The 12030-nt window shown below is 32.8% G+C and overlaps 1 protein-coding gene across 1 annotated transcript; it reads left to right on the top strand.

The window, feature by feature from the left end:
- The first annotated feature begins 437 nt into the window (after positions 1 to 437).
- Positions 438 to 11507, top strand: LOC147484154 (serine carboxypeptidase-like 40). Its single transcript, XM_086577802.1, has 8 exons — positions 438 to 851; positions 984 to 1091; positions 1200 to 1474; positions 1659 to 1934; positions 2028 to 2143; positions 2261 to 2353; positions 5450 to 5555; positions 11129 to 11507. Exons 1-8 carry the CDS (start codon positions 494 to 496, stop codon positions 11273 to 11275), a joined length of 1479 nt encoding a protein of 492 aa, XP_086433928.1. The 5' UTR covers positions 438 to 493; the 3' UTR covers positions 11276 to 11507.
- The last annotated feature ends 523 nt before the right edge of the window (positions 11508 to 12030 follow it).

A 12030-nucleotide genomic window follows, 5' to 3' on the forward strand; every position in this document is an offset into this window, starting at 1 on the left:
ATTGGGCACTTTATCTTCCGATCCCATGACAACTAATAATCCTAATGAGTATATAAATATCTACCTCTTTACCGAAAAAAAATATAAATATCTACATACCAATCGTGTACAAGATTCATTAGTCCAATCAATAATTCTGGACATGATTCCATCTAGGTTCGATGTGTAATTACATACAATAGCCAAGATTCATTAGTCAAATCAATAATCCTGGACATGATTCCATCTAGGTTCGATGTGTAATTACATGTAAACCTTCAATTGATTGGAGTATTATCTAATCATAGCATACGACAACGAACCTTCAATTGAGTGGAGTATTAGCCAATATAGTTATCTAATCATATCATACGACAACGTGCTCTGTAGATGTTGACAGTTCGAAACTTCTTTGGGATTTCAAAGCAACAAAAATCTTATAAGAGCAAAGTTCAAGTAGAGTAGTACTGCATGTTCATTTTTCCTCTGTTGAAAACTTCTATATATAGCGACCATGAGGGCCAAATTTCTTATCTCGTTTCTTCTACTTTCACTCTTTGTTACACAAACAATTCATGCTAGACAAGGAGTTGCTCTCACTCGCCTTTACAAAATGAAGAGAGAGAGGAAAATTGACACAAACTTCTATGATGAACTTCAGGTTGTTGATGAAACTAGAGTTCTTTCACAAGAGGGGTTGAAGGAAAATGATAGGATTGAGAAGTTACCTGGACAACCTCACAATGTGGACTTTGCTCAGTATGGAGGCTATGTTACAGTTGATGAAAAGGCTGGTCGCGCTTTCTACTACTACTTTACTGAGGCTGAGCACTCAAAAGAATCTAAGCCTCTTCTTCTTTGGCTCAATGGAGGTACATGATTTGGCCTGATTTATTCTCACTAATGCTGTAATATGTTGCTTCAATGTACTTAATAGTAATCTGATGTTGTTTACCAATAAGGATCTTAATGAGAATGACTTATTTTTGTTTATGTGTATTCAGGCCCAGGTTGCTCTTCTCTTGCTTATGGAGCAATGCAGGAGCTTGGACCATTCCGAGTGGCCAGCGATGGCAAAACGCTTCAGCAGAATCCTTATGCATGGAATAAAGGTAGAATTATCTTAAGTTTAGAATATTGATTTAGATTTTCAGTTAAAACAATTTCACTGTTTCATTACGGACTTCTAACTCTAATTATTTGTTATATGGGGATTTTAGTTGCAAACGTTTTGTTCTTGGAGTCCCCTGCTGGAGTAGGTTTCTCATACACGAATACAACATCCGATTTGAAAAACAGTGGAGATAAAATGACCGCGGATGATAATTATGTTTTCTTGCTGAATTGGCTTAAAAGATTTCCTGAATATAAAGACAGGGATTTCTATATCTCGGGAGAGAGTTACGCCGGGCATTATGTTCCTCAGCTTGCGCATAACATCGTGAGACATAACAAGCTGGAAAACAAGACTACTATCAATCTCAAAGGGGTCATCGTATGACACTTAATCTCAATTTATTTTTCATGTTTGTTAAATAAGTTTAATTATTTAGATTCTGACCATGGAAACTTGCGCGTTAGTAACAACTTTGTTGACTGATGTATATTTTATTCCTTGCGGTGTTACAACAATACTAGGACTCTAGGAGTCACTGTCAACATGTAATTCCTTGATGCAGATTGGTAATGCTGTAATCAATGATAATACTGATGAGAAAGGCATGTACGAATACCTCTGGACACATGCTCTTTTGTCTGACGAAACCAATCAAGCTGTGCAAAAATACTGTGATTTCTCTGATTTCTCTCCATATGCCCCGAAGGCTGATGAACCCAAGCAATGCACCGACGCGATAACTGAAGCTAATAATAACATCAATCTAATTGATATCTACAACATCTATGCACCGACCTGTCACTTGAAAAATCTCACTGATAAGCCAAAGAAAGCATCGGTATAGAATCAATTGGATTACACTCTTTCCTTTATCATCAAACTAACTATAATCTTTAGAAGTGTAAATGGATCACTTACGGTTTTTATGCAGGGAACCATCGATCCTTGCAGTGATAATTATGTGTCTGCTTACCTCAACACACCAGAGGTACAAACAGCTCTTCATGCAAATGTCACAAAACTTAACTATGATTGGGAATCTTGTAGGTATACAATCTCAATACAAATTGCTACTTCTCCAATTAATAACCATTAATATTAAGCATGATATACCTTTGTTTTATCGTCTTTCCTATGCGACTTGACAAGTTTTTAAAATCTCAGTGACGTTATAACTACGTGGCAACATGCCCCATCCACAATAATTCCACTCTTACAGGAATTTATGGCCAATGGACTTCGTGTGTGGGTGTTCAGGTCAGTTTGCTTCCATCATTATTACCTATTTTAGTTCATAACAAGAATTCAATCTTTTCTATCTAACAAAATAGAGAAGTGTGGGGCCCAAAAAGCCCCATCCAATAGTACATAATCATTCTCATCAAAATATGATTTGGCAGATCCAAATGTTTGGAGGGTTTGTGCAATTTTGTTAAATACAATCAAGGATGAACTAGTGTTATCCCCCTACTAGATGAGCAGGTTGACTTTTTTTTTGTGTGTATTTAGGGGGGAGACCCTAATTTTCCATCTAGTGGGGGGAAATCCTAATTGACTCATCTGGGGGGGGTGTAATACTAGTTAACCCTACAATCAATACCATAGGATTAGCCAAAAGTCAAGGTTGGGCCTCCAAATTTGACATGGTACTACACAATTGAATTAATACTATTGGACTTACGGATAATGGGCAATTGGGCCGCCTTGCCTTTATTTGGATTGCTAAAGGTGCGACGAAGTTGTTTCAGACCGAGTTGTTAAAGGGATAGTGATAGTCTTGCGATGGCGTCGAGGTCTGCGGGCCGTAGGCACGGGCATACCCTTGTAATTAATAAATTTGCTCTTAGTATTAGTATGTAGGTCTCCGTCTTCTCTAATGTAGTAATCTATGTCAATATTTAGGAAAAGGCAACTCTCAGGGAAATAAACATCAAACTAGTCTGAAGTAGCACCTCTGGGTTAAACACACACATTTGAAATCACCGAAAGATCAATAGAGGGGTAAAACAGTCATAAAGATCAGGGCAAAATCGTTATTAAATTAAAAAAGTTAGAGACAAAATCATCACAAAAAATGGACAAAGAATCACACATAAAAAAAATATTATAGCACTACTAGTCTGATGCAGCTGCTACACACCTCTGGCTTAAACACACGCATCTAAAATTTAATGATCCATAGAGAGGCAAAACAGTTATAAAAGAAGATCAGGGCAAAACAGTTATTAAATTTAAAAAGTTTGGGCAAAATTACCACAAAAAATGGACCAAGAGTCACATATAAAAAAAAAATATTATAGTACTATTCCAGTAGAAAATTTTAAAATAGTTAAAATTGCAGTACTGTAGGTGGGAGCTAGAATTTTTTAAGTAGTTAAGATAAAGAGCATGTAGATGGGAGCCAAAAATTTTAAAGTAGTTCATCATAAATAAGTCACCGGAAGAAAATAAGTCGGAAGAAAATAAGTCGGCCATAAATTGTTTCTGACACAAAAACAAAACTAATTGTTGGTAGCTCCAACTGATAGCCTCAAATAATGGCTTCCCAAGTTGTCAGTAACTTCGCAGGGTCTAACTACATTTGTATCCTTCAATCATAAATACGTTCATCATATGTTTCTAAGGGTATATTTGGAAACTATACAATATTTTTTGTTTTCTTTTCTAAGGAACCCACCTGTTTAAAAAGTGTCCAACCAATCTAAAACAAACCGAAAGGTGGAAGATTAGATATCAGGTGTACGGTTAGTATATTTTCTTTTTACCCTTCTTTTTCGAGTAGCTCTGATGCCCTCAGTGCTCACAGGGGCAACATGTGTCTAATAAAAAGTTCAATAAAAAGTTCAACAATGAAAAAAATACAATAAAAACTCTAAAAATACAATAAACTCTCTTTCTCTCTCTCTCAAATTCAAATTCCAACAACTACACAAAAATGGTTTGCATTTTTGACAATGGTCTTTAGAATAAAAATGGTTTGCATTTTTATTATAGTCTTTAGAAGATTGTTTCTTGACAATGGTTTGCATTTGTTCTTGAATAGGTACCCTGTATCCTTTCTACAAGTACACAAAAATAACACAAAACATGTTGGTCCTTACACAAAAATTACCCGCTTAATATTCTCACCGAACTCTCGTTCGACAGCCTCCTCTTGATCTAGACATCTTTATTTTAGTGCCAATGACTTTTTCCACACCTAAATAATAAACTAAAAAGGGATCCAAATTAGTGGGTTTGGTAGTGGTGGGACAATTTTCGTTGTTTGATCAGCCGGTTTGGATGGTGAGATTTGGTAGTCGGTCGGGATATATATGATCGGTCGGGAATGTTGTGAGAGTAAAGTTTTAAAGTAATGAGAGAGAGGAAGAGGGAGAGGGAGAGAGAAAACGTGGGTAGCCTGTAAAGAGAGAAGAGTTAGTCTCTTTTATTTTGTTTGTAGTCTTTTTTGTTTTATTGGACACATGTCACCCCTGTGGGCAATGTGGGCGTCAAAGCTGTGAGAGGGAAAAAAATAAAATAAAATAAAAACTCTTCTTTTTCTCCTAAGGGCCCACTAACCTAATTGACTATATACGTGTCACTTGTGTCACTCATAAGAATATGAACTAATGTTGGGTTATATCTACATGGACTTTATTAGCCATCGGCCCAAATCTTTAAGGACCCCCATCCACTATTTGAATCAACCACTTCAATATTTTGATGTAGTCATTTATTTTCACCCACAATTTTTTGTATGCAAAACTGATTTTTCTTATCATCACCCAATTTTCATGTTTTTATTGCAATTTACTTTTAGAAAATTAATTAAAATATAAAAATAGGAGTAAAATGTAGATCATTGAAAATATAATTGTTAAAATAAAATACAGACTGAAAAAAATCGCATGTAGTGTGTGCACACTCAGACTAGGGTATTGTAATGTGTGGGCACGTAGTTTGGAGAATCTTAGGGATCCAAATGCTTTGTAACATAGTGTCATTCTTGATTTATTGCATGTTTGTAATCATACACATGGGAAAATAACATGATTATGTTCGTAGGGGCCAAACGTTTTGCAAACATTCCTGTGGTGAATAGTCAGTTGTTAGACACATTCTATTGGGTTGTATGTGAAAATGGCCCAACGTTTTGCAAACATTCCTGTGGTGAATAGTCAGTTGTTAGACACATTCTATTGGGTTGTATGTGAAAATGGCAAGTATATGTACTTGGTGGTTGGGATTCATGGATTGTGATTATTCCTTTCAACTTACCTGCATCCATTTGTGACTCAACCAAAATCGTATCTTTGTCATGTAAATTCGAACCTATCGATGTTAATTAATATCCTTTGGCCTTGAATGCAGTGGTGATATAGATGGCATTGTACCAGTTACTTCAACCAGGTATTCATTGAATAAGCTAAAGCTTCCCCTAAAGACTAAATTTCATCCTTGGTTCGTCAAAGGAGAGGTAAGACATTTAATGTTAAATTGTCAATATCTCCATAAACTTGAACTTATGTGAATAGTCAATTCTATTAATATATTATAGTAGGCTCGGGAAACTCATATATGTCAACATTTAACTCATCAATTTTCTTCAGTTATTAAAAATAAGCTAGACAATGCATATTATTTCACCTCTTTCCAAGTTTCTAGTTGAACCTCGAGGAGATAACATGACAGTGTATGCCATTAATGAAAGTAACCTTGGCACTATGAAATATGAATAATTTTAGGTTCTCATGTAGTGTTGAAAAACTCAACTTGCTCTGTAGCCCTATATATAGAGCAGGTTCCGTTTACCACACTTTTAATATCATAGTTTATACCATGTCCTACAACTTTACCTAGAACGTGAATTATAACCTAATTTTTTGTGGATGTGTTCAACTAACTATGAAGATCACCTTTATAAACTTTCAACTCATTTGATATTGTTTAATTATGTCAAAAGATGGTTGCAAATTAGAAAATTTTGAGCCGTTAAAAAAAATTTAAAGTTAACAACGATTTTTAACTAGGTTAGAGATTTCCAAATGAGATTATTTTTTGTAGAGATATTATCTATGGTTAGTAGATCATATCCACAAATTATTAGCATTTAACTCATCTTGTAAGGGGATGTGGTATAAACCATGGTATAAAAAGTGTGGTAAACAAAACCTGCTCGTATTATATGGGTCAAGCTACGTTGACATCTTATTTTGACATCCACAACTTACACAATGAACTAAGTGCTGATTTTATAGGAATATGTTCTCTATAAAATAGAGATCATCTCCACAAAATATCAAGACATTTGAACATGTCTAACCTTGTCAAAAATTGTGTTTAAGTTCGATATTTATCTAACGGTCCACAATTTTAACACTATTTTTAATAAAGCTAGACATATCCAATTGAGTCGAGTTTGGTGGAGATTATATCCATGGTAATATCTTCTCTACAAAAAATCAGCCCTTAGTTCATTGTGTAAGTTGTGGATGTCAAAATAAAAAATAAGATGTCAACGTAGTTTGACCCATATATATATAGACCTACGGGCTAGTCCTGTTCTTAGAAGTACATAATTATTTTAAGTTAAAATAAATACGTAAGTAAAACTTCACCTAGAAAATGAATTAAAACCTAATTTTTGGAGGATATGATATACTTACCATAAATATCATCTCCACAAAATTTCAGGTCATTTGGAAATCTCTAACCTAAACAAAAAATGATTGCAAAAACTCGACATTTCTGGACTGTTATATTTAAAAAAAAATTATAACAACTTTATAGGTTAGAGGTTTCCAAATGAGCTCGAATTTTGTGGGGATGATCTTTATGGTGAGTATCTCATATCCTCCAAAAAATATATTTTAATTCATTTTCTAGATAAATTTTTACTTACGTATTAAATAAGTATGTACTTCAGAGAGAGAGAGAGGTTTCCAAATGAGTTCGAATTTTTTAGGGATGATATTTATGGTGAGTATATCATATCCTCCAGAAAATAGATTTTAATTTATTTTCTAGATAAATTTTTACTTATCTAAATACGTACTTATAGGGATGATATTTATGGTGAGTATATCATATCCTCCAGAAAATAGATTTTAATTTATTTTCTAGATAAATTTTTACTTATGTAAATACGTACTTATTTTACCTTAAAATAAGTATGTACTTCTAATATATATATATATATATGTTCTCTAAAAAGTAGCTACTTAAGTTAACTTAAAATAAGTATGTAAGTAAAAACTTCACCTAGAAAATGAATTTAATCCTAATGTTTTGTGGATATGACATACTTAACATTAAGATCATCTCCACAAAATTTCAACTAATTTGGAAACCTCTAATATTGGGAAAAAATGATTGCAAAAACTCAACATTTCTAGACTATTAGATTTCTTTTTAAAAATAACAACAATTTTTATCTATGTTAGAGGTTTCCAAATATGTTAAAATTTTGTGGAGATAATCTTGATGATGAGTGCTTCATAACCACAAAATATTAGGGTTGAATTCATTTTCTAAGTGAAGTTTTACTTGCATACTTATTTTTAAGTTAGCTTTTTAGAGAAGGATTATATATATATATATATATATATATATATATATATATATATATATATATATATATGGAGGGTTATATAAACTCCACCTTATAGTCTATGCTATCAATATCGGATATATCGGCCGATTAATCGCGTATCGCTCATAAACCGATTAGTTTTTACCAATTTTTTAACTTTTTCTCACCGAACCGATTTAATCACCGAATTGACCGATTAATCGGTCGAGATGACCAATTTCTCGCTAAACCGAGAAAAAAAATTATTGAAAATATCGGTTCTCCATAAAAAAAATACGTAAAATTAACGAATTAGATTCTTAAACCGTATTAATAATAATAGAACCCAATCAATACACAAAGCTAAGAGTTTACTTATTTTTCCCTCCTTAACGAAAGTTAAATATACAAATTATTGTATTATCTCTCTAATAAATATTATCGCTTCTCAATCCCCTTATTCCTTTAAATATTTAACGTAATTTTTGTGTTTGACATATCTGTAGTACTCTAAAATTGAGTTAGTTAGATGTGATTATGAGAATTTGATATTTTTTGTTGTATCTCGGATCACTGTTTAAAATATTTGGTATGATTATACTATTATATATTTTGAAAACGTCAAATATATACATCCGATATAACCGATTAACCGCATATCGCTCTTCGACCGATTAGTTTCGAAAACCGATTTTAACTGCTTAGCTTATAGTGACTCCAAAGTTACACCACTCTTAAGAAATTTTGTCTCAAGTCTATGGATGCATTGAACATTTGAACTATAGATTGAGTATGCAATATTTTCTTAATACCTTTTGTCTTGAGCCAGACATTTATAAATAAATCCCATTATATTTTAGATTGACAAATGAATGAAGATAATTTCCCAAGACAAAAAGAGGATTCCTCTTAGTCTAGACTGTCTAGAGCTAGACAATGAACGTAGTAGTGGTACATGATGCGATTTGTGAGATCCAAACATATTAGGGCATCTCCAATAGGGGGTGTAAACAGTATAAAGTGTAAAATTTACACTTCAAATACTAAAAAAATTCCTTCCAATGGGGGTTGTATATCATAGGTAATAAGTTATTAGTCAATAGATGGGGTGGGGAATTCCCCATCCCACTATTAGTTAATAAAAAAAACCCGGACGTCACTTAAAGTAACGTCTGTTTAACTTAAAAACTCGGACATCACTTCAACTCACGTTTGAAGCTTTATTTTTCTGTTTGCGACGGTCTAAGTCCGTTGCTCAGTGATTTACAACTTATTACAAAACACGGATGTTACTTTGAATAATGTATGAAAGTGGACCATTATTTGTTTTAAGCTTTTGCGACGGACCAAATCCGTTATTTTTCATTATTTTGAATGGGCTGTGACAGTTTAAGTCCGTTACTATCTATTTTTACACATTTTCTTCCACCTACCATTGGAATAGCCACAAATAGTAAATATACACTTTATGTATTTGGGATTTAGATAGAGTGTATAATCCTAATGCGCCTATATGGAGGTGGATTTTTCCACTCTCCATTAAAGATGCCCTTAGAACTAGTAATCTAGTATATTGGTGAATGAGCTCTTAAACCCATTTGTTTAGTTAGCGACTAGAGCCCAGAGGATAAAAAAAAGATAAATAAGCAGTTATAGACTTATGGGAATCCTAAATGACTTGACTTATGGGTCAGAGGCTTAGCCGCTTAGGTCCATAATGAAGGAAAGGTCAGAGATTATGGCTCAAGGACAAAGCCGAACAATAATTTGGCAATAACTCCATGCCACAACTGAATTACACCCCAAGGACAATAATTTTCCCTATAATTTCAATTCTGAAACTTCCCTTAATAAACATTGATGCCTCTTCTATCTTTTTTTCCATATCTGAAATTTCTTCTATTGTAATTTGTAAATCCAAAATTACATGACAAAACAAAACAAGAAAGTCGTGGAATCACCAAAACAAAATAATCAATTAACAAATGGAAGAAATCTACAAATGAAGAAATTTACAATTTTGACATATATGCAAATCTATTTTTTCATATGTAAATATTATGTAATTCTGGATACATAAGCTATTTTTTCTTCCTAGTTGTTCATGGTTTTCCTATGTAATTATGAATATTCTTATGTAAATATGAATTTTCATAGTCTATTATTTCTTCAAGCTTCTTATGGAAAAAGAATTATCCTATGTAAATTAAATATGAGTTATTTACATATGTAAGTATGAATTTTCATAGGCTATTTTTTCTTTAGACTTGTTCTTGTTTAAGAATTTTCCTATATAAATATAAAATTACATAGGTAAGTACGATTTTGCAAAGGTTTTTTTTTTCTTCATGTTTGTTCTTAATTAAGAATTTTTCTATGTAAATATGAATTTACATATGTCCAGCCTTGAGCCATAATTTAAAGAGTGAAGGGTACAATTGGAATATTAAAAAAAAAATTAAAACTGGTCAATGTTCTTGAGCCAAAATTAAATTTAGGTAAAAGTAGTTATTCCAAATTTATTAATAAGTGATGGCATTTTTTATTTATAATTCAAATTCCGAATGGATTTAAGACCAAAAAAATTAGGAAATTGGGGTTTCCCCCCAATACTTGGGTTTATCTAGACTCTAGAGTCTGAACTCATATGTAGATCTACCCATACATCAGAGTTGTCACAATAAGTTTTCATCACTTAAAAAAAATGAGACTAAAAAAACATGAGTGTTACAGTAAGTCAAGAGCTATTGAATTTTTTTCTTAATTGGGGTCGTTTATGTTGTATTGATACGGGGGCGCCCTAGTGTGAAAAAAACTTTAGGAACTTGGGGCCTTTTTCCAAACCAAATTTTAAGTCAGTTACTCCATTTTTTTGTTTGCAATTCTACACTACATAGCAAGTTTTCTTTGCCTAATAGAATTGAAATTCATGCTTATTTTGATTAATTTGTTTCTCATAGGTGCAGGTTAGACTTATCATTTGTGGAGATATAGTATAGAGATGGAAAATTGAAAATTTAACCATTTGAAATTTGAGATATTTTCGGAAATTCTTTTTAACATAAGAGAAGGAGAATTATTACCTTTTATTAGGAGACTTGTATGGGATATGTATTATGTTTTGTAGCATCCAAAAATCTTTTAGTAAGATTTATTGGCTATTTAGTAGGAATTTTATGTTGCATAGTGCGATTTTTGTGGAAATTTGAGGCCTTTTTTCACTCGAGGCCTTAGGCAATTGCCTAACTCGCCTTATGGACGAGCCGGCACTGATTGATACTATAAAGAAAAGAGATTTGCTCATTTTGATCCCTCGACCTATTTCTATTAATATTCGATTTAAGCATATACTGCATCAAGCGGCTGCAAATGTGTAAAGCGGAAATATATATACATCAACGCCTACTGTTATAATGGGACATATATGCTGAAAACATGTTGTTTTATCCTTCTTTTTTTTTTCTTACATTACTACACAGGTTGGTGGATACACTATAGTGTACAAGGGCGACTTAACATTTGCTACAGTACGAGGAGCTGGTCATCAGGTCCCAAGCTATCAACCCACCAGAGCACTTACACTTATCAAGTACTTCCTTGATGGGAAATCTCTCCCTCGACAGTAGAGGCAAAGAAACTTTTTCTTCTTTTATTGGATTCATTTAAACCTTTTTGTTTCTAGGAGGCTAGGAAAACCATATTGCACATGGGATTTTGTTTTTAAGTCCAACTTTTAGGTCCCAAAAAAAATGGGGGAGTGTCATTAGGTTTTCTTTCATCCATTTGTCAACTCTAATATGGAAACAAAAGGAAAATTCAGTCGTTCCACATTATTGTGTTCATGTCAAGTTTCATTAAGAGAGTCTAAATAGATTTTTTTTTTTTTTTTCTTTTTAATAATGTGTGTGTTAACCAGTTTAGGTATTTATAATTTAATTCTTCATTACCTTATAATGCAGTGGCTCCGCAAGTTATCGAAGACTGAGTTCTGATAAAGTTCATTTGTTAAGAATTGACACAATTTATTTTCGAATTATACCCACTTCAAATAATAAATAGGGCATGATTATATTGTAGCTTATAGGTAAATAACACACAATTGACTGACTCCTCCTTGCTCATGATGAACACTAGCTACATGGTCTTGTTATTCCGTGCCATATCGTGGGCAGACTTGCCACATTTCTTTTCCGAAGGTATCTTCTGTGTGGGAGTTGCTACTACTTGCTAGACAAGCTTGCAAATATTTGAAAAACACAATATGAAAAAGTTTGTCTTGAAATTGTGGCTAACCTATTTCAATCCAACAAAATATATTTTTTAATATCTATCTATTATATATATATATATATATATATATATATATATATATATATATTTT

This window comes from Coptis chinensis, chromosome 8 (genome assembly GCF_015680905.1).
Source record: "Coptis chinensis isolate HL-2020 chromosome 8, ASM1568090v1, whole genome shotgun sequence".
Taxonomy (NCBI): domain Eukaryota; kingdom Viridiplantae; phylum Streptophyta; class Magnoliopsida; order Ranunculales; family Ranunculaceae; genus Coptis; species Coptis chinensis.

What these genes read in the sequence shown, in the direction of transcription:
- LOC147484154 (XM_086577802.1), top strand. Translation starts at nt 494, where the DNA reads ATGAGGGCCAAATTTCTTATCTCGTTTCTTCTACTTTCACTCTTTGTT. An exon ending in TCCTTATGCATGGAATAAAG is followed by an intron (nt 1,092 to 1,199) that starts GTAGAATTATCT and finishes TGGGGATTTTAG; the next exon opens with TTGCAAACGTTTTGTTCTTG. An exon ending in TCAATCTCAAAGGGGTCATC is followed by an intron (nt 1,475 to 1,658) that starts GTATGACACTTA and finishes TCCTTGATGCAG; the next exon opens with ATTGGTAATGCTGTAATCAA.